Genomic DNA, 23,907 nt, shown 5'->3' with positions numbered 1-23,907 from the left:
TTTGCATTTACGAAAGGAGGTTTAGCTGATTGCCAAGGGGGATATAATCATATACTCCTAAGGGTCTTCTTCAGAATGTACTGTCCATACCCATTGCTGGTTTGCCTAGCAAGACAGTCGCCACCATATGGTAAGAGTCCCATAAGAAAATGAAGTAAACCATTATTAGGGGTAGGGCCACACAAGGCCCACCTAACCTTTCCTTGGGAGAAGGTGTGAGTTGAGTCAGAGAGGTTTGGGCTGAATACAAATAATACATCTTGAAGATAAAAATAGATGTCACCTAAGCATAAAACCACCACCCGTCTGTCAGTTTGTTGTATTGTGGTGGCTTGCGTGTTGCTATGATGCTGGAAGCTATGCCACAGGTACTTCACATACCAGTGGGGTCACCTATGGTGGACAGGTTTCAGTGGGAGCTTCCAGACTAAGACAGACTAGGAAGAAAAGCCGGGTGATCTACTTCTGAAAATTAGCCAGTGAAACTTCATGGATTACAGAATACCATCTGAGTCACTTGCTTTGGACATGACAATGGGGAAGACCAATCGCTGGAAGGGGACACTGTGTGAAGTAGAGGGTTTACTAGGGCCTGGAAGACCCTCATGAGATGGGCTAGCACAATAGCCACAACAATGGACAGACACAGTTGACTCCATGCCAACTAACAACAACAACAACAAGGTATAAAAAGGCTAACTTGATACCTGCTTGTTGAATGAATTGCTGCCCAGTAGCTGCTTCTGTTGATTTTTTGGAGTTAATTTTAAATAATACATTATAGAGTTGTTTATCCATGTTATGGGGTGGCTTCAGGTCAGCCTCCAAAGAAGTGGGGTACACAATCATAACTGACTGCATTTTTACAGCTCCCCTTTACCGATCAAACAACCTCTGCACACTTTTGAGAGAAAGTTCATGATAGAAAGTGAAAGAGGTCAAGCAGCCATACACTGTTTTGGAATTTAGGAGACCTGGATGGTACCCCTTTGGCTAAAGACTGACACATCATTTCACAGTGGAAGCCTGATTCGATAGCTTTAGGATTTTCAGTTTTCCCATCCGCAAAAGATCATCTGTCATCCCAAGACTCTCATAAAATTATGAAAGGGATATTACTCCAAAATGCTTGGTGTTTCCTCGACACAAGTTCTCATGTTTTCCCGTCCATGTGCAATTTAGAGCTCGCAAGTGATACACAACGTTAAAAGGCAAATGAAAAATGGAAAAACGTGTGTAACAAATATACAGAAAGGGGTTGATTGTTTAATAAAGGATGACCCAAACACACCATTTACCTCATTAAAAAGCAGCTCTCGTCTTTGTTGCTTTCGGAGGTCCATTTTCTTCACGGCCACTTGCTTCCCTGTGTGTTTCTCTGTGGCGATGCATACAATACCAGTTGAGCCTTCCCCGATTTTGATAAAGTTGTCCAAGTATTCCCTGGGGTCTCCTGGGCTGACCACCAGCTGCAACGCAGCCCGAAACTGTTCGTGGGACACCCTGGAGGGCTGCTGGTCTGAGGAGGAGCTCCAGCTGGGTGGGGGGTAGGAGCTGGACGAGATACTAAGAGAGCTCAGATAAGAAGCTGTGGAGATGTACTGGGAGCTGGTCTGCAGAGAGGGGTGGTGGTACAGACTGGCTTTGTGGTACCCAGAGGGGTACTGGTGGCTGCTTGGGGAGTAGCCTGCTTTGCTTTGACTTTGAGGTAGTTTGGCGGGGCCCCTGGGGTAGGTGTCAGACCCAGACAGTGGAGGGCTGAGGACCATCTGTGCTCGGTCATAATCCACCTGTGAAGACAGAGAGGCTGGATTTGAATGTGAAGCAGCCAGTTGGCTAGTGAGTCAACCCACAGCTTGGCCGAGTGACCTTGATTGTGGGAGAAGCTTACCTTGTGAGGTTCCAGGGTCTCTCCTTCTATCATCATTTCTCTGCCCTTACAACCTCATCATCGAGCCTCTCCTTGCTTTCTTCCCCTTTTCCCTATTAAATCCCCAGAAGCAAGGAGTAGAAGTTGTTGAGCATGTTGATAGTTTAAATTTTATAGCAAGGGGAGGAGTACTTAATATTTTAGAAAAAACCGTGATTCTCAAACACTACCAATTTGCATCAATTAATGCTCTGATCACAAATGTTAGCTGTTTCAAGAAGGGCCTCCATTTCTCAACAATCTGATGACTTTTTATTCTGTTACTGTCTGCACTTTAAGAAAAGTATATGGTTTAGAATTCTTACCATGTCCGGCATTTTACCACTTTATTGTACTTTTTACCTATCTGCCACCACTGAGGACTGTTTTAGGTATTATTTATTTATTGATAAATAAATAGAACATTAAATGTCTTTCCATGAAAAATAGGTATTTCACTCATTCAACAAATACTTATTGCATTCCTAGAAAGTGGGGTAGGGGAAGTGGTACTATTTTAGATCGGGGCCTCAGGGAGGGTCTCTCTGATGGAGCAACACGTGAGCAAAGACCTGAGAGAAGTGAGGGAGCAGCCTTGTGAGTATCTGGAGGGAGAAGGCTCCAGGAAGGCGGAACAGCAGGTGCAAAGGCCCTGAGGTGCGTGTGTGTTTGCAGGGCTGATGGGATCAATGTGGCTGGAGCAGAGCAGGGTGGGCATGGATGAGACTAGGAGGAGATGACATCAGAGAGGTGAAAGGGAGCTGGACTGTGCAAAGACATTGATTGGATCTGATGTTCAGTTTAAATAGGAACCAATTAGAGCATTTTGAACAGCAATGGTACATGGCTCGACTTCAGCTTTAAAGGATTACTTTGCCTGCTGTTTAGAGAAATAACTGTAGCAGGGCAAGGGAGAAGCAGAGAAGCCAATCAGCAGACTCCTACAACATGAGCTGTGAGTCAGAATCGACTCAACAGCAATGGGTTTGGTTTGGTTTGGTTTGGACAATAGGAGCCCTGGTGGCTCAGTGGTTGAGCACTTAGCTGCTAACCTAATGTGTGGCAGTTCGAACCAATCAGTGCTGCAGGAGAAAAGACCTGGTGATCTGCTGTGAAGTTTACAGCCTAGAAAACCCTATGGGGCAGTTCTACTCTATCCTATAGGGTTGCTATGAGTCAAAACTGACTCAGTAGCAATGGGTTTGGTAAAGATAAAATAAAAGATTCAGTCCCTCAGTTACACTAATCATATTTTAAAATACATATGGCTGCTTACTACTGCACCAGCCAGTGTAGGCATAGAGCATTTCCATCATGACAGAAAGTTCTATTGGACAGCGTTGTTGTAAGTGAATTCATTGCTTCTATGTAATTTTATTTTCTATGTAATACATTCATTCATTAGTTCATTCATACTAAAGATTAATGTCTGAACAGCTATTATGCACTAGGCACTGTTTCAGGGGCTGGGGGTTCAGATGTAACAATAATCAAAATCGATGGTATCTTGGCCTTCCAGGAGTTTACATTCTTGAAAAGGAGACAGATACTAAAGAAGTAAACCAATAAATATATACAGTATAATGTCTAGTAGGGATAAGTGATAGAAAGAAAAATAAAGCAGGGTGAGGGAACTGAGAGTAACTGGGTGCCATCTTGGATGGGATGGTCAAGGAAGGCCTCTCTTGAGGGGGTGTCATGAGAGCTGAAACCTGGCTGAAGGTAGGAAACATGCCTGATACTATCTGGTGGTGGCAGTGGGGAGTCCTGGCAGAGGGAGCAGCAGAGGTGGGGATTCTGAGGCACAGACAACCTTGGCAGGCTCAAGGAACTGTAAGGAGGCCACAGTAGCTGAAGCAGAGAAGGTAAGTAAAAAATGTGGACAGAGAAACAACCAAGAATCAGATCATGTAGACCATGATACGGGTGTTGGTTTTTGCTTGAGTGAGATGGGAGCCATTGAAGATTGCTGAGCAGGAAGGAGTGACGTGATCTGACTCTCTCTGGCTGCTGGAGGAGAAGAGAAGTTGATGGCAATGAGTGGAAACCAGGAAGCCAATTAGGTTCCTGTTGTCAATGTGGGCTGAGAGTAGGGTGGTTGCTGTAGATGGGGTGAGAAATGGTGGGATCCAGAGTAGGGTTTAAAGATAGAGATGACAAGGTTTGCTGATGGATTGACTGAAAAGTCTGAGAGAAGAATCAAAGATGACTTCCAAGATTTTGGCCTGAGGAACAGGCCATTTAAATATATGAGGAATACCGGTGGCAGGAGTTTCCAAGATGGCTCCCAATGATCCCTGCCTCCTAACACATATCCTTGTGTAGTCCCTCCCACATTGTATCAGGTTCGATATTTATCTCTATCCACACCCACCACACACATATCAGTTTTCCTTGTGTACAGCATAAATACGGGAACTCAGAAAAAAAAAAAAAAAATCAGCTGGATTTTAAGTATAGTATTTTCATTATAATACAATGCTCAATATAATTAAAGAAAACTTTCCTGCTTGTTTTGAGGATTCATGTATAGGAATATATATACCACCAGCACATTGTACACCTTCAATAAATGCTGGCCAATATTATAGTTACTATCAATTTTCTTTTATATTCCCAGTACTATGCTAAGCACTTTATGTGATAATAAAACACCTAATGTTTATTGACCAGCCACTGTTCAAATTCTTGCATGTAAAGTCAATCCGCTGGAGGTCATAATGACTAATGAATACAGTAGAAATGATGGGAAGTGCCTTCTGAGGCTAGGCCATAAAGACATTGTAGCAGCTTTGCTGTCTCTCTCTCTGATCACTTGCTCTGGCTTTCCCCGGCTGCCATGTTGTGAGAAAACTCAAGCAACCCTATGCAGAGGTCCACATGGTTGGAAACTGAAGCCTCCTGCCAAAAACCATCTGCTACCAACCATGTCAGCCATCTCGGAACTGGATATTCCAGCTTCAGTGAAGCCTTCAGATGACTGTAGCTCTGACTGATATCTTGACTGCAACCTCATGAGAGACCCCAGGCCAGAATTGCCCAACTAAGCCAGTCCTGGAGACTTGACCCACAGAAACTCTGTGACAGAACAGGTGTTTATTGTTGTTGTAAGTGACAAAGTTTTGGGATAATTTGTTACACAGCAGTATACAGATAGTTAATACATGAGAGAAAACCAAGAGTTCTGTATTGTCCATGTATTGTCCAAGTTTTAGAGAGTAATCAGGCATCCACGTAGAGATGATCTATAGGCAATTACACATGCCTCGAGTTCAGGGAAGAGTTGAGGCTAAAGATATAAAGCTGAGAGTCACCAGTGTTTAGTTGGTATTAAAATCCATGATCCTGAGTGTGTAAAAGAAGGTCTAAGGACTTCAACATTTGGAGATTGGGAAGAGAATCTTGTAAAAAAGGGCAGAGAAGGAATGGCCAGTGAAGAAAACTAAGGGAGCAGTGTGCCCCGGAACCAAGGGAGGACAGTATTTCAAGAAGGAAGGAGAGATAAACCGTGTCAAATGTCGCTGGGAAATGAAATAGGTTGGGGCATGTTGCTCATTGGATCTGGCAACATGGCAGGCATTGGAAGCAGGCAGGTGTCTCAAGCTCCTGTCCCATCACACCACACAGATGGGGGCCAATTCCATCAAATCAGAGAGGAAGGTCTGCACACATTGAGCCTGCTACCGTGGCACCATTCTCCAAGATGACAGTGCTGTCTGCTGCACATGCCACCAGTGCTGCCCTTCTCTGCCCTGTGAGTTCCCCGACTCAGACAGCCACAGCACCAACCAACAGCAATCAGGGTAACTGCTAAGCCAGGGTCATGTCCTGGTTGCAGAGTGACAGAATACATGCTTGTAAGGGTCATAATTAGGGGTGAATTCTGACTCTGTATGCCTTTAGTCAAATCAGTCTCTCTGAGCCTCAGTTTTCTCATCAGCAAAATGGGGAAACCATTTTACCTCCCTTGTAGGGTTGTTTTGAGACTTAACTAATGGCCACCTAGACCAGTGTTTCAAAGAACAAGCTCTGGGTTCAAAACTTTTTCTGCCATGTGGAAGCTGTGTGACATTAGGCAAGTATTTGAACGCCCTGTGCTTCGGTTTTCTCATCCATAACATGGTTATAAAAATAATACTCCATTAGGTCATTATGAGCTCTAACGGATTGACTTTACATGCAAGAATTTGAACAGTGGCTGGTCAATAAACATTAGGTGTTTTGTTATCACATAAAGTACTTAGCACAGTACTGGGAGTAGAAAAGAAAATTAATAGTAACTATAATATTAATAAAATTGGCTTATTAATAAAATTGGCCAGCATTTATTGAAGGTATACAATGTGCTGGTGGTATATGTATTCCTATACATGAATCCTCAAAACAAGCAGGAAAGTTTTCTTTAATTATAATATATTGAGCATTGTAGTATAATGATAATGCTATACTTAAAATCAAGTTTTTTTTTTTTTTTTTTTTCTGAGTTCCCGTACTTCTGCTGTATACAAGGAAAACTGATATGTGTGTGGTGGGAGTGGATGGAGATAAATATCAGAGCTAAGTTAGACAATTAGGCTCCCTGGGTGATACAAGTGGTTAAGCCCTTGACTATTAGCTGCAAAGTTGGTGATTCAAACCCACCTAGAGGAGCCTCGGAAGACAGGCCTGGAGATCTGCTTCTGAAAGGTCATAGCCTTGAAAACCCTATGTGTACACTGCACCTAAGGAGTCACCATGAGTCAGAATCGACTTGATGGCAACTAACAACGGCAACCAGTCAGACAATTGGATTCTTCCTTTAAATTAAGCTCAAGATTAGCTAAGTCTGGCCTAGTCCTCAAGGCCAGGGTGTGAGATGTGGGATCTATGATTTTATGTCTGAAAGGGTGTCCTGGGAATCATCACGTGCCATGCAAACCCTCATCTCCTGCATCTTCCTCTGAGGATTTGCTCTTGTATTTTAAGTGAAACTGAATTCATTTCCCAGGAGCATTTAGAGCCGATCTCAGAAGATATATTAAAAATACAAAAGCTGTATCCTGTAGGACTTTCTAATGCCTCTTCACACTGCACGGGCCACTTTTCTTCCTTATCGCCTGTCAGCAGTGTGAGCAGAGTCCAGGCTAACAGCTGGCACATGGATTTGAGAACATCTGTCTGCAGGAAGGGACAATTTCCAGTAAAAGATGGAACGCATACTAGTTCACTAGGAGCGAAACGTCTTTGAAATGAGGTCTTTGAAACAAACCGAGGCTATGTCTTTCATGGCTGGCACTCTTAAAAAGCCATCTATGAGGTGCAATCATTCTCACAGGGAACAATTTTTACAGTCAAACTTGAGGTCTATTTGGCAAAGGTGAATGGACTGTTCGTCTAAGGTGAGGGACATACCTTCCCTTTGGCTTCCATCAGCTCAAGGAGAGGATGGTGGATAAGTCACTGACTTTGTGAAGGAGAAACACATGGGTGACCCTGTTCAGGACTGGACCATGGCCCTCAGCTGGGTCTGGGTGAGCATCACTGGGCCACACATTTTCAGAGGCAATCTACCCCATTTTATAGGTGAAGAAACCGAGGCTCAGAAAGGTGAAACTGCTCCCAAGGAATCCAAGGCAAATGGCTCCATACTCCCAAGAGGACTGCACAACCCAATTCTTCTGCTTAGGCCAGTCCTCACGCCCAGTGGGAAGGTGTCTCGATGGCCCAGCTGTTCAAGATGCTGATACCGCAGGCCTGCTTTCTTGCCCACCTTGGCATTTCTTCCATTAACTGTCATTTCTCTGGTCTTTATAATCAAGGCTGGGACACTTTCTCCTTCTTAAAATGCATGGACATCATACTGGGAGCCAATGTAGGGCCATTTCCATTAAGCGATTGCTCCATTAGAAACCTGACCTTGTGGGAATAGCAATGTAACAATAATGGTGATAATGATGCCTGACATTTATGGGGTGCTTTCCATGTGCCTGGGACTCTTCTAGGTACTTTAGGTACACGATTGCATTTAAACCTCAAATTTCTCAACCAGAAAAGACTCATAGTTTTCCCATTTCACAGATGTAGAGACTGAGGCACAGCAGGTTTAAGTAGATCGTGCAAAGGTCCCAAGCTACTAAGAGGTGGTGGTGTCACTGTAGAACTTGGACCCTCAATAAATTCACAGAGATAAGCTTCAATCATAAGAGGAGAACGTGGTTGGGCCAGTGGCAGGCTCAGTGTGCACTGATAACTAAAGGGATGAGGTCTGGCTAGGGTGTCTCATTTGGGGTCCAGATGTCTGAACAGCCTGGAGCAAAATGCAAGAATTAGGCCAGAAAATGATGGATGACAATGCCCAGAGTAGGGGGATAGAAGAAAAATTAAGGGATTAAAAGAAAAAAAAAAGAGCATTGGCTTAAATAAATCAGCTCAAAAGGAGTAATCACCACAGAAAAATGAGCTCACTATTTTTATCTATACACCTAATTCACTTTTTCCGTTTTTGCTTTGGTCAGAGCAGAACTTGGTATTGGGTTACAACAATGACTGAGCCCAGGTGTTCTTCTGTGAGGAGGCCCCCTTGTGCTCTTACATAGCTTTTGAACTGTTGTAACTACTTAATTATCCTACTCTAAACTGTCTTCCCATTATAGTCTATTTTTGGAAGTGAGTGGGACATGAATGATGGATTTGTCTATACACATTGTTACATACACATGCTCACGCCTGGGAGAACAACAACTTGAGTAAAGCTTAAAATGTGCAACGTTTTCTACAACCTGATTTACAAATACAGTGTATAAAAAAAAAAAAGGAGTAAGTTTGGAGCCCATATGAGCCAATTCTCGCCTTTCATGTGGGAGGCCTGGGTTCGATCCCCAGCCTATGCATGTCAAATGCAGCCATCTGTCAGTGGAGGCTTGTGTGTTGCTATCGTGTTGAACAAGTCTTAGCAGGGCACCCAGACTAAGACAAACCAGGGAGAAAGCCCTGGTGATCTGCTTCTGAAAATCGGTCAGCGAAAACTACGGATCACGACGGTTCCACCCTGTTGTGCACAGGGTTGAGGGCAGCTAACAACAACAACAACAACAACACAGTTCTGTGCGTAAGGAACGCAAGGTCTAATCATTTAGTAAAACCATAATGCAGGGATCTGGACTAGCAAGCCAAAAACCAAACCCACTTTCATCAGGTCGATTCTGACTCACAGCAACCCTATAGGACAGAGTAGAACTGCCCCATATGGTTTACAAGGAGCGGCTTGTGGATTTGAACTGCCAACCTCTTGGTTAGCAGCTGAGCTCTTAACCACTGCACCACCAGGGCTCAGCTCGGACCAGCAAAAGACACAGATATTTAATAAGTGTATCTCTCATTGTCCTTGCTTCCAACCATTTCTAAAAGATCTGTTATCTACCTTCACAGACCTTACATTGCCAAGGTCTCCAGGGAGAGGGAGCAGGGGTGGAAAGCTGCTGTGCTGGAGACAAAACAATAAAAAGGTACCACAAATGCTTTCTCCCCACCTCTCTAAAGAAAACAATCCCTTGATTTTGTGAGCAAGTAACTTCTTGGAAACAAGACCACGGTCTGCATAATTTCAAAGGGGATTTCCAAATGGCGCAATGTAATAAGAACAGATCCCTGGTTTTGCAAGTTATCACCCAGGCTGTCAAACTGCTTAGCCTCAGTGTTCTGAGGACTCTAACTGTCATTGAAAATCAGATACATTCAGAGAAGGAACTCTCTCTACAGGAATCTTTTCAAATACTGCCCGAACATATATGCAGTCTTGATTTTTCCTTTTAGAAATGGTTATTAGCATACACTGATACCTTTTAGTACACCATATGAATTCATCCTTAAAGACATGTGCTTTTCCATGTCTCTACTCAAACCCAATCAAAAATAAGAGTGATAAAATAAAAGGCTGTATCATCTGGGAATAAATAATCCCAGTTAAGAACTCCGTCAGACCACCCCTTCCACAACGAGAGCAACATCTCCAAGGACAGGGTCAGACACAGGCTTGTGCTGGATCAAAATTATAAATAATTATAGCAATGAATTCATTTAATCAATCAATTTCACCAGTGGTGCGCTGGGGTGGACGGGGCATAAAACTCCACAAAGCTATCAATTGCTACGGTTACAGCTGGCTGTCAGCCAGGATGCCCCTGATCCATGTTAGTTAAACGCACATTAATCTGAATTTGGCAGAGTAATCAAGGACCTAACTGAACTGTGAAATTGAATTCCGCAGTAGAACATCACTGGGCCATTTTATGCCAAGGCTGGAAAAAAAGGCTTGGGGAGTGGGGGGTGGGGCGGGGAGAAAGGAAAGAAGGGGGAAAGAAAATCCTGCTGCAGCATCTATTTGTCACCGTGGCCTTCTGCACTAGTGACAGGGAGGCCACAGCTGGATCCTGCTGGACCGGGGGCGGGGCAAGTGGTGCAAGTCTGGCCACAGAATGGGGAATGCAGAACTTTCTATGAAGGATGGAGAGCCTCCTTTTAGGTGTCCTGTGGCGTTCCAGAGGGGGGAGGCAGCTGGTTCCAGTGCTCACATGTGATGCTCCAATACACCCTTTCAGAGCACAATAAAACAGAGTCTGCTCATCTCAAAAATGAAAAAGCTAGACTGGGTACTGCTTGCTTTTCATAAATCAAAACTTGCTGCTGTCTAGTCGATTCCACCTCACAGCAACCCTATAGACCAGAGCAGAACTGTCCCATAGGGTTTCCAAGGCTGTTACCTTTATGGAGGAGCCCTGATGGCACGGTGGTTAGGAGCTCAGCTGCTAACCAAAAGGTAGGCAATTTGAATCCACCAGCTGCTCCTTGGAAATCCTATGCGGGCAGTTGTACTCTGTCCTATCAGGTCACTATGAGTCAGAACTGACTTGATGGTAACTGGTTTGTTTTTTTGAGATTTAACCTTTATGGAAACAGACTGCCACATCTTTCTCCTGTGGCACCTCTGGTAGGTTTGAACTGCCAAACTTGCGGTTAGCAGACGAGTGTTTAAACTGCCACCAGGGCTCATTACATAAATTAAACACAGTATAAAAGTGAATCATAGGCCTCTATTATACGAGCAAGGAAAGGACAACTTAAATCATCCTGGCCTGACTCAAAGGAAAATGTAAACCAGACCAGCCTTGGCTTTGATAAAGAAAAACAACTGCTTTTAAGAATTCTAGAAAGAATCACTCACCCCCATTCTCTGCAGGGACATTTTAGAGTGTGGTAATTAGGGGAGGGATTCCCTGAGCAAACAGTTAATGTGCTCTGCTGCTGACTGGAAGGTTGGTGGTTTGAGGTGCCTCGGAAGACAGGCCTGGTGATCTGCAGCTACTCCCAACAAAATCAGCCATTGAAAACCGTCTAGATCACGTTCTACTCTGACACACATGGGGTCACTGGGAGTCCGAATCAACCCCACAGCAACTGGTTTTTGATGAGGGAAAGGGGATTCACTAAACCCAGTGGCTGGAATGTGTGTCTGCTCTCCTGGCCCCTCTGGCTGTGTGCTGTAATTCCAAATCTCCCTGGCCCGGGCAGGAAATGCTGCTGATGGGGGCAGGGGGCTACTCCCATTCACCCTGGGGTGCACCTCTCTCTTGAGTTCCCGGTCTCTGCTTCTCTGCAGGGGTGTGTGCTATCCTCAGAGCTCCAGGCTGTCTCTGGGAACCCAGGCTGTCAGTGAACCCTTCTATCTTCAATCACATCCCAACAATCACAGCAGCCACTTTTCCTGCTTGAGGCAAAACTTGGCCCAGCCATGCTTAGTTTCTTCCGAATTACGTTTTTCATTTACAAAATTTCCTAGCCTACCATATTCGCCCTGAATGGATAACAAAGGTGCACAGCACACAACTTGAGCTGACGTTCAATTTCAGTAAAGGAAGCTAGCGTGCATTATAGCTGCCACTGTGAAGTGTCATGAGCAGGCCCCAGTGGAACCTAAAGAACCAAGGTGTCTCTTAAAGGTCCTGGCGCAGGGAGCCTAGGGTGTTGGTTAAGTTCTGGATGTCAGATACTTGCTGGCTCTCCAAACTACATGCATAGAAATCCTTCCATCATCTGTGGCATCGCTACAACCATTACCTTGGATTCCTATTTAGGCATACGGGGCCTTACACCTTAGGACAGGACGCCTGAAGAGTCATGTACTTCTCTGCCTTATAAAATACACGGCAAGAGTTTGGACAAGCAACTCCTGACCTCCACAAACAGGCAAAGCCTAGCTCTGTGAAGAAATGGCTACATCTGTGATCAGCAGGCTCAAGTGTGCGAGTATTTCAGGCTCTTTCCCCACCACACCACTGGATTGCTGTATCCAATTAACCCCCTGCAGCTGCTGCTCGAAACCACATCCGCTATTGAGGAGCAGTGCGACAGAGCATCACTCTGACCAGAGATCCGTCGCCACCCGCCCGCAGCCACTCGGAGGGGCTCTGCGCCTCTCAGGGGCTGGCAGGCTGCCTCAGAATGTTGTTCAAATGCGTCGGGGCCTGGGAGGGACCTGGGACGCACAATGCAGTTTCGATTCACTTTGTTTGTCATTCGGCCATGGGAAAACCCACTCGAATGACCAAAATACAATCTACTGGGAGCCACGAGAATGTGGGCTGGAAGATGCGCCCATTCCTATGCCAAGGACACCTAAGTCTCCATCAGAAGGGACAGATGCGAATCATCTCTTTGGATGTTTTTGAGCCTCAGTGAACATCGTTTAGGAGCTTATATTTGAAGAAAAAAATACTAAAGGCCATAAACTCGTTGTGTTTCTCATGTGATAGCAAGTGCCTCTGACTTTAAATCCTCTCTCTCTCTCTGACTTTTGGTGCAGTTCATCAGACTTCACCATATTGTCATTTCATAGCCCATCAGGGCCCTAATGGACCTCTCAAAGGTCTCCTCTGCCACCATCAGTCAACAAGGAGCTGCTGTTTTGTTCCTGAAGCTGTGGCTGAATCCAGGTCTGGTAAGTGCCACAGAGAACATGAGTCCCCAAGTTATCCACACAGGAAAACCGAGTACGGCTGGGTCAAGTGTTTTTTTTTCCTTCCAGGGAAAGCGAAATCATGGCAGAACAGTGAAAACCAGTTACAGGGTGACCCCAGAAGGGAGGTCTGGAGAGGGGGCTACATTTTTCTCACACCTGCCTATCTCCATTCAAAAGCCCTTAATAAACTGTCTGTTTGGGGTCCCCCAGGCTGCAGTACAGGTCACTTTTACTGCCCTGTGCAAAGGAAACGGTGGGGTTGGTTGGAGATGTTCTGTTATGATGGTTCTTGTCCTAATGCAGTTACATTTTCTGCTCTCTCTTGGCAAGGGAGGCCTTGGGATTTCTTTTTCATTCTAGAGACTAGACTGAGCATTGTGGTGGCAGGACTGGGGTTCTCAGTCCAGCTCAGTCACTAAGGGCTTTGCAAGGCCTGGAGGAAGTCCCATGGCTGCTCTGGCCTTCTGTGACCCCATCTCTGAAGCAAGGACAGCCATACTGCAGACTGTACGGAAAGGCTGCAGCAGCAAAGTCTGATAGACTGACTGTTCCAGCATTGTGAAAATGCGTAAAAGATTACACAGAGAGGGAACATTTCCCCAGGCTGGCGTTAGCAGATATGGTGAACATGTTTTTCAACCAGAAATATTGCTGTGAATCAGGGCCAATACAGACTGAGTGCTTGCCATGTGCTTTGTCCTTTCCATTTACTCCTCTCATTTAATCTTCATGACCAGTCAAATTGGGTACTGAAACACTTAATTTTACAGATGAGGGAGCTGAGGCACAGACAAGACCATACAGCTAACAAGTGCATGGCCCCAAGGAATCTGATTCTAGAACTGGTGCTTTCAAATGCCTTCAGTAAAGTCACACAGGAGGGTCACTGAAGGAAGAGTAAGGGCAAAAGCGAGCTTCAGAAATCTCTACTCTTCACTTGATCTTAGCCAAAGGGCTGAGAAATGATTAGAGATCTCTACTCTTAAGGCTTTCTTGGCAGCCTGGAGTTCCAGCTCGTACCCACAAACCACAGTGTGGGTGATGCTATGGAACTTCTCATTGTCCTACCGTGAAAAGACAGAACAAACTGTATTGCCTCTGCACCAACCCCCTCGTGAAGTCATTGCCCATTCCTTACCAGCAAGATGAGAACTGCTTGCAGAATGTGTGCCTCGACCAAGAGGTCTCACGTCCATCTTTCTGCCCCTTGGCTTTCTTCCGTGGAAATGGGAATGTTTTGAAACACAGACTTTTGGGGTCAGATGAACCAAGTTTTGAATTCTGACTCAGTTGTCTGACTGCATATCCTTGGGAAAGTCTACAAAGATTTAACCTCTCTGAGTCTTAACCTCCTCACTGTAAAACAAAGATGATTCTGAATGCTTTCAGAATTTCAGAGGACTAAGTTGGGTAATGTTTGCAAAATGCTTGCCATGGTGCCGGGAACACAGTAACAGCATCACATCACAGCCATCATCAGTCTACCAGCTATGCTTGCAAAGTTAGGTACCTGCTCTGTGCTTTGCTCTGTCTGTTAACCTGTTTAATCTTCATGCAACCCTATACGGCAGGAACTGTCTTTATGCCCATTTTATAGACAAGAAAGTAGAGACAAAGAGAAGCCAAGCGACTTGCTCAAGGTCACCCACCTAATGTCAATGTCAGGACTCAAACCAGGTGGCTCAACTCCAGAATCTACATACTTAACCACCAAAAAGTGCTTGATAAATGGTAGCTGTAGAACAGTGGGGAGCTCTGGTGGCGCAGTGGTTAAGCGTTCCACTGGTAACCACAAAGTCAGCAGTTCGAATCCTTGGAAACCCTACGGGGGGCAGCTCGACTCTTTTGTATAGAGTCACTGAAGTTGAAATTGACTCAACAGCAATGGGTTTGGTTTATTTTTTTGGTAAAGAACAGTGGTTCTCAACTGGGGGAAATTTTGCCCCCCATGAAACAGCTGGCAACGTGCGTAGACATTTTGGTTGTCACGACTGGGGGAGGGATGCTAATGGTATTTATTGAGGAGAGGCCAGGGATGCCGCTAAATGTCCTACAATGCACACAGCAGCCCCCATGACAAAGAATTACCCAGCCCAAACTGTCGATAGTGTCTAGGTTGAGAAACCCTGATGTGGATGAGACAAGCTGGTGCAACCCAGAGGGAATTTATTGCTGCTAAAAGGAGCTGGTTGTGAGGCATGCGGAGAGTTTGGTGCCCATGGAAACTCTCCCTGTGCCATGTGGAATGGTGAGAAGTAACATGTGGGAAGGCACCCAATGTCTGGGGAAGGGGGTAGGCCTGGAACCAGACAGATTTAGAACTGGGCCTCAGCTCTGCTATGAGCTCACTGACCAGGTGTTGTGAGCCTCTCAAAGCCCCTGGCTACTTGGCTATACAAGGCAAGGGGGCAAGAATTCCTGCCCAACAAAGGCTCCAACAAAGCAGTACATGTATCTGGCAGACAATGAGTACTTAATGAGCTGGCACAAATGTGATTACGCAGGGGGTTTCTCAGTGGTTGGAGCCCAGTTGAGGAGTGGATGTGCTGGGTCTGAACCAAAACACAGGAGCCAGCATCTGTCTCGTCCCTGGGGAGCCTGGGATTAGCAAAATCCAGTAAATGCTGACGAAGTCTCCAGCTAGTATCCCTCCCTGTGGGACACAGAGCTTGTCTGCACCAAATGGTGAAAAGCATTCTCTCTCCACAGCTGGCAGTTTTTATAGTTCTGTGGTGAGGAAGGTGCTACGTGGCTAGTGTTTTTGTTTGTTTGTTGCTTGGCTTAATTTTCCTCTCAGAAGTTTCATTTGCTTAGCCCCAGCAAAAAGCATTTAGAAGTAGGGAGATGGATGCCAGTAGCTATAGATTTCATAACATTCTCAATTCCTGTCACGCTAACAGGAAAAATTAGGTAGGTAGACAATAATAGAGGATTTTTACACTGTTAGCATCAGTATTGTTTCATTTTATTTCTTTAGGACAAAATGCAAGCTAGTGTTAAACACATACATACACATACGCGTCCTCATTTTTGCTCCATCCAGAGATGTACGCAAGTTTTGTGATTTTTCTTCTTGTTGGGATGTAAACACCACCACCCTCCTCTAGAATTTTCCTTGAGGCAAGGCCAAATTATCTGAGTCGTGATCCCTATTCCTTCCCTCAGCAGGAAACCCAGACGTGATTGGGTAGATTTTTAAGAGTACCTAAGTCTTTTTAGAGAGATGTTATATTTTTAATCAAGTAAACGTTTTAATTACTAACATGCCATCCACCTCCGAACCTCCCACTAAACCTGCTCCTGAATTTCTCACGGCTTCCTGTGAACAGGGAGCAGCAACTTGCCCCTTTAGAATACTGATTATTAGGGCTGATAAAACCCTTGGTAGAAGCTCCCACGGGTGGATATGCTGTTTTATTTTTTACTGAACTACAATAGTTTCTGTGGTATTTCTGGGTTTTACAAAGCCAGATTTCAGGACAGGCCCACTCTGCCTCTTATTTGGAGGTCTGTAGGAAGATGGACCCCGACATGTCTGTCAGCTTGTCATACTGTGGGGGCTTGTGTGTTGCTGTGATGCTGGAAGCTATGCCACCAGTATTCAGATACCAGCAAGGTCACCCACGGTGGATAGGTTTCAGCTGAGCTTCCAGACTAAGACTAGGAGGAAGGACCCAGCAGTCTACTTCTGAAAAGCATTAGCCAGTGAAAACCTTATGAATAGCAGTGGAACATTGTCTGATATAGTGTTGGAAGATGAGCCCCCCAGGTTGGAAGGCACTCAAAAGATGACTGGGGAAGAGCTGACTCCTCAAAGTAGAATTGACCTTAATGACATGGATGGAGTAAAGATTTTGGGACCGTCATTTCCTGGAATGTACAAAGTACAAATCTAGGAAAATTGGAAATTGTCAAAAATGAAATGGAATGCATAAGCATCGATATCCTAGGCATCAGTGAGCTGAAATGGACTGGTATTGGCCATTCTGAATCGGACAATCATATATTCTACTATGCCGGGAATGACAACTTGAAGAGGAATGGTGTTGCATTCATCGTCAAAAAGAACATTTCAAGATCTATCCAGAAGTACAACACTGTCAGTGATAGGATAATATCCATACACCTACAAGGAAGACCAGTTAATACAACTATTATTCAAATTTACGTACCAACCGCTAAGGCCAAAGATGAAGAAATTGAAGATTTTTACCAACTTCTGCAGTCTGAAATTGATCGAACATGCAATCAGGATATATTGATAATTACTGGTGATTGGAATGTGAAAGTTGGAAACAAAGAAGAAGGGTCATTAGTTGGGAAATATGGCCTTGGTGATAGAAACAATGCTGGAGATCGAATGATAGAATTTTGCAAGACCAATGACTTCTTCATTGCAAATACCTTCCTTCACCAACATAAACGGTGCCTATACACATGGACCTCACCAGATGAAACACACAGAAATGGACCTCACCAGATGAAACACACAGAAATCAAAATAACTACATCTGTGGAAAGAGACAATGGAAAAGCTCAATATCATCAGTCAGAACAAGGCCAGGGGCCGACTGTGGAACAGACCATCAATTGCTCATACGCAAGTTCAAGCTGAAACTGAAGAAAATCAGAGCAAGTCCACAAGAGCCAAAATATGACCTTGAGTATATCCCACCTGAATTTAGAGACCATCTCAAGAATAGATTTGACGCATTGAACACTAGTGACTGAAGGCCAGATGAGTTGTGGAATGACATCAAGAACATCATACATGAAAAAAGCAAGAGGTCATTGAAAAGACAGGACAGAAAGAAAAGACCAAGATGGGTGTCAGAGGAGACTCTGAAACTTGCTCAAGAATGTTGAGCAGCTAAAGCAAAAGGAAGAAATGATGAAGTAAAAGAACTGAAGATTTCAAAGGGCAGCTCGAGAAGACAAAGTATTATAATGACATGTGCAAAGAGCTGCAGACAGAAAACCAAAAGGGAAGAACACGCTCGGCATTTCCCAAGCTGAAAGAACTGAAGAAAAAATTCAAGCCTCGAGTTGCAATAATGAAGAATTCTATGGGAAAAATATTAAGAGACTCAGAAAGCATCAAAAGAAGATGGAAGGAATACACAGAGTCATTATACCAAAAAGAACTAGTCGATATTCAACCATTTCAAGAGGTAGCATATGATCAGGAAGGGATGGTACTGAAGGAAGAAGTCCAAGCTGCTCTGAAGGCATTGGTGAAAAACAAGGCTCCAGGAATTGATGGAATATCAGTTGAGATGTTTAAACAAACAGATGCAGCGCTGGAAATGCTCACTTGTCTATGCCAAGAAATATGGAAGACAGCTACCTGGCAAACTGACTGGAAGAGATATATATTTATGCCTATTCCCAAGAAAGGTGATTCAGTTGAATGCGGAAATTATAGAACAATATCATTAATACCACACGCACGCAAAATTTTGCTGAAGATCATTCAAAAACGGCTGCAGTAGTATATTGACAGGGAACTGCCAGAAATTCAGGCCTGTTTCAGAAGAGGACGTGGAACCAGGGATACCATTGCTGATGTCAGACAGATCCTGGCTGAAAGCAGAGAATACCAGAAGGATGTTTACCTGTGTTTTATTGACTATGCAAAGGCATTCGACTGTGTGGATCATAACAAATTATGGATAACATTGTGAAGAACGGGAATTCCAGAACACTTAATTGTGCTCATGAGGAAGCTTTACATAGATCAAGAGGCAGTTGTTTGGACAGAACAAGGGAATACTGATTGGTTTAAAGTCAGGAAAGGCGTGTGTCAGGGTTGTATCCTTTCACCGTAACTATTCAATCTGTATGCTGAGCAAATAATCCGACAAGCTGGACTACATGAAGAAGAACAGGGCATCAGAATTGGAGGAAGACTCATTAACAACCTGCATTATGCAGATAACACAGCCTTGCTTGCTGAAAGTGAAGAGGACTTGAAGCACTTACTAATGAAGATCAAAGACCACAGCCTTCAGTATGAATTGCGGCTCAAAGTAAAGAAAACAAAAATCTTCACAACTGGACCAATGAGCAACATCATGGTAAATGGGGAAAAGATTGAAGTTGTCAAGGATTTCATTTTACTTGGATCCACAATCAACAGCCACAGAATTGGCAGTCAAGAAATCAAAGGACTCAACACATTGGGTAAATCTGCTGCAAAGGACCTCTTTAAAGTGTTGAAGAGCAAAGATGTCACCTTGAAGACTAAGGTGCGCCTGACCCAAGCCATGATATTTTCAATCACATATGCATGTGAAAGCTGGACAGTGAATAAGGAAGACCGAAGAACTGACGCCTTTGAATTGTGGTGTTGGCAAAGAATATTGAATATTCCATGGACTGCCAAAAGAACGAACAAATTTGTCTTGGAAGAAGTACAACCAGAATGCTCCTTAGAAGCAAGGATGGCGAGACCGCATCTTACATACTTTGGACATGTTGTCAGGAGGGATCAGTCCCTGGAGAAGGACATCATGCTTGGCAGAGTACAGGGTCAGCGGAAAAGGTGAAGACCCTCAATGAGGTGGACTGACCCAGTGGCTGCAACAATGAGCTCAAGCATAACAACGATTGTAAGGATGGCGCAGGACCGGGCAGTGTTTCATTCTGTTGTGCATAGGGTCGCTATGAGTCGGGACGACTCGATGGCACCAAACAACAACAACGAGGAAGATGGAATCAAGAAATAAAGGAAATCCTACCTTCCATCTTTCCTCCCCCTCCCTCTCTCACTCCCCTCTCCTTCCTTCTCTCTCCTTCCTTCCTTCCTCTCTCTCCTTTCTTCCTTTCTCTCTTTCCGTCTTTCCTCTCTCTCCTTCCTTTCTTCCTTTCTCTCTCTCCTTTCCTCTCTCTTCCTCTTCCCTCTCCTCCTCCATTTAACCTAAAGTTCAGGTGGCCACAGGGACCTTTCATAGATTTTACTAGCAAATGAAGCTGAACCCTAGAAATAACATACACCTATATATATTTTTTTATATATATTTTTTTAAGATAATGGGAAAATGTGGGCTGGGTGGGACACCATACTTGGATTCTCTGTTTTGCACAACAAACTGAAACCTTAAGTGTGCCATGTGACTTTCTGGACCTCAGTTTTCCCTTTTGTGAAATGGGCAGTTGGGTATTGGTGGTGGATGCAATCAATCCCACATGACTCTAGCGATAAGGCTCCTGAAATAAGTGAATGAAGTGGGTCAGGCAGGGCCTGTGCTAAACTGAGGAGCCCACGCCCTTCTCGTGGAAGCAGTCCTTACCTCCAGTGGGTTCAATGTGAAAATGCGGCGTAGGGACACCATGTCTTCCCTTGTTTTCAAGAGAAGCCTGAAACCCAGAAATCCAGATTTCCACCTGCAATCTCCTGATTTTCCTAGACGTTGGAAATGAATATTTCCAATGTCAGTGAACTAGCTATAGTGCCAGGGCTGAAAGGTTGCAGCCACTGGACAAAATTTTGTCCATGGCTATGACCTACAACTGCTCCTTAAAACAGGTATTCAAAGAAACCACACACATACACACACACACACACACACACAACGAAAACAACATTCTTTACCCTTAGATAAACCACCAATGATCAAACACCCAAGGATGTAACTGGACTCAGCTGCTAGAAAAAAAAAAAAATTTTTTTTTTTTGAACGCGTTAATTCACTGCTTTCGCTCTAGAATGCTGAAGAGGTCCCTTCATCCTGGGGCTCACAGAGAGTGATATGCACAGGAAATCAAATAAACTATTGCATGCTTCCTTATGCATTGTAACTACCAAATTATGTATAGTTTCCTACAGCTTCTGCCTGTTGGTAAATTAGACACAACTCTCTCCAACAATCACCTTGGCAAGAACATGGGAAGCTAATGCAGCCATGTCAATCTGACTGTGGAAGTTCAAAGAAATTAACACAGTTGGGGGGAGGGTATGGAAAAACATTCTCAGTATTTGAATTTTAGCTGAAGGTATATATTTCAGGCTTTTTATTTCCTTAGGATTTATTTTTAATTTTGTATGTTAGGAAATATATTGACAGTTTTTTTTTTTTTTTAAAGTATGGCTTAAATCCCTCGCAAGATGTCCCTTCAACATCTTGGACTGGGTTTATGAAAAATAATAAGCAAAGGAAAAATATTGACTATCTATAATCAATAAAGCAGATGAATGCAGGCTGCCTTGCTCATGAAGCCATTGAGGAGAGAGCGAAGGGCACAAACGTACATGATCCCGTTGTTTGAAGTCCTGTTCCTCTCAAGGCTGGTCTGAGACCTCCATGTTATCCAGAAACCCATCCAAATGCCCATTGTCATTTTTGCTGTACAGGCAAGGTAGCCAAAACACTTCTAAGCCACCATGGGAAAATTAATGACTTGCACATTCTTGAAGGTATTTTCCAAAAGCCTTAGATGCTCTGGAAAAGTCTGTGCTTTGAGGGTCAGTAACTTCTCCAACAATGGTTCCCAAATTTTGGCAAATCACAGAACAGTCAAATATCAAAGCAAATTTTCAGCAGCTAACAATTAACAACAATAACAAAAAAATTACTGAGAGGAATGAAAACAATATAAGAAAACAAAAAGCATACCAAAAAAAAAAAAAAAAAATTAAATCCAGAAACCAGATACCATCATCCTCAAAATTTCATTAAAAAATAACATTTTGTCATAAAAATAATAGAAAAAGCATATTGTCAACATAGAGAACAGTCTCCTGAATTGAATAAAATTAGCCTTAATTCAAAATTAACCACATTATCCTGATTTTTTTTTCCCCTTTCCAGCAGGTAGTCTCTGTAAAACTTTGCTAAAGTCCAGATTTTGGGGGGCACTGAACTACACCATCTAATAGTTAAGAATTGTGTGGACGCTTAACAGAGAACTTAGTACACTAACAGAATGTTGATTGTGAGCATTCCAGACTATTTTTCCAATAGATGAAATTTCTTTGCCTTTTAATCAGAAACCTTGTAGGAGACCCCAAAAGTCATATTTTTATTTCAATGGCCGTATGTACCTTGCCCTAAATGCTCTGCCCTTGGGTTATGTACGGAAATGAGGTAGGATTTCAATACGGATACTATCCAATAGGCAAATAAGCACTGGGAATCTGATTGTATCAGAAGGCCGTGCTAGCACCACCTCCGCGGAGGCTGTCACCCACTTAGTGGAAAAGGAGGGAGTGAACCTTACCTTTGGAATGCACGTTGTGGGCTCGGACAAGCGAGGGTAGGTGTAGGAGTTGTACGAGTGTCCTTGAGGATGGGTCTTAAATGCACTTGCTCCAAACGGCATCGTGGGCTCCTGGAGCCCTGAGCCTGACCTGGACCTCTGCCGCATGGCCGGCTGAGGGCTCGTCTGATGCAGGTAGGACGACTTTGGCCTCCTGTCGTAGTCATCCAGGCTGGGTCCCCACTCACTTTCGCTGTACGCCAGGCTTTCCTTCGAGCACCCGCTGGTCCCTGCAGTTCTAGAAGGAGTGAATTGGAACGGGTCTCGGTAGTCTAGCGGGGAGCTACTGGAGGCTCTGTGATAGTCCCACTTGAGGTCACTGTATTCACTTGGTTTGCTCAGGGAGTCCAAGTGTGTGTGATAATCGCCAGGAAATCTGGAAATATCGGATTTCAAAGGCTTCATGTCAGAATAGTAGGCCTCCCCGGCTTTCATTTTCACTACGTGCCCATTTTGCTTGGCCGCGTGGCTGCCTCTGTAATACGGGTCCAAGTCGTCTCCGTAGGGACTCTTTTCCCTGTACTTTTCGGTGGTGTAGTCAGTCGTTGTATCGGATTCACTGGAATATTGTGAGAAGGTGGTGAAGCCATTTTCTTCCGAATGGCGTGGGCCGTGGCTGGAGGCTCCCTGGTCTGGGGTGGGTGGGCTTTCCTTCCTGAGGGAGTTGGAGCGAGTCACCGAGATGTTGTCGAAATCCTCTAGCAGGCCGTTGATGGAGGTTTCCTTGCAGGGTTTGTTTCCTCGAACGATTGTCTGAGAACATTAAAGGGAACAACTTTTAAAGAGACCATTTCATGCTTTTAAATTGATGGGGGACTTCCACCCCCATCCTATCCAGTTAAAACCACAGAAGAAAATAAACCCCAAGGAATATTTCATAATAAAATTAAAAATTTTTTGAAATATATTTCAGTGGCAAAAGAAATAAAATATTAAACAATATCTCAAATTGCAAAATTTTCCTCACCTTTCTCAATAGAGATCGAATAAATGCCATAGAGCCATTTAGAAGACTAGCTATAATTGTCTTCTTTGCCAGTTTATGGGCAGTCCCCTCCCCCTGCCCTTTCACCTAAATAATTGTTAGGGGCCCTTTGGTTGGTTCAGACTCATAGTGACCCTATAGAACAGAGTATAACTGCCCCATAGGGTTTGGCTGGTGGATGACGTCTTGGTTAGCAGCTGAGCTCTTAACCATTACGTCTGTCACCAGGGCTCCATCAACAATATAACACTTTAACCTAAATATAAACCCTAACGGTCTAACAATGTGCCGAGGACTTTAATTTTAAAAGACTACAACTCTTTCTTTATAAACAGCATATTTATCATTCTTCTAGATTCATTATCTAGATTTCCAAAACCAGAAAATCAAGACATCTAAATATAACAATATAACCAGAAATTAGTGCATCTGTTTTCCTTTATGGAAGACACATAAACAATGGAGGTTATCAGATTTCATAGAAGAGGAAGTCACTCTCCGAAACTGTAAATAGGGAACAGAACAAAGATTACTTGTGTGATTTAATTTGTGATCAAATGTGATATTTTATTATGTATAATGCTTGCTATGGTCACACTTTGTGTCTCATCATTGCGGAATATTGGCTGGCTCAGTAATGACCTGGTTGTACCTGGATCTTGGTGACAAATTGCCAAGCCCAAATATTCCCTTTAATGAGCCTAAATAACTCCGGAATACCAGGAACAGAAAGGAATCACAAACCACTGCAGCTGACAATGA

General features: G+C 43.9%; 1 protein-coding gene across 1 annotated transcript in view; it reads right to left on the bottom strand.

Moving 5' to 3' along the window:
- The window catches only part of PAK5 (p21 (RAC1) activated kinase 5), a 325,437-nt gene that overhangs the window by 27,863 nt on the left and 273,667 nt on the right, over positions 1-23,907 (bottom strand). The window contains exons 5-6 of the mRNA XM_064275780.1: positions 22,122-22,913; positions 1,299-1,790 (exon numbers count right to left, since the gene is read on the bottom strand). Coding sequence (XP_064131850.1) covers positions 1,299-1,790; positions 22,122-22,913 — 1,284 coding nt within the window. The remainder of the gene's footprint in view (positions 1-1,298; positions 1,791-22,121; positions 22,914-23,907) is intronic.

Source organism: Loxodonta africana, chromosome 24 (genome assembly GCF_030014295.1).
Source record: "Loxodonta africana isolate mLoxAfr1 chromosome 24, mLoxAfr1.hap2, whole genome shotgun sequence".
NCBI lineage: Eukaryota > Metazoa > Chordata > Mammalia > Proboscidea > Elephantidae > Loxodonta > Loxodonta africana.
This window is presented reverse-complemented; position numbering and strand designations above follow the sequence as displayed.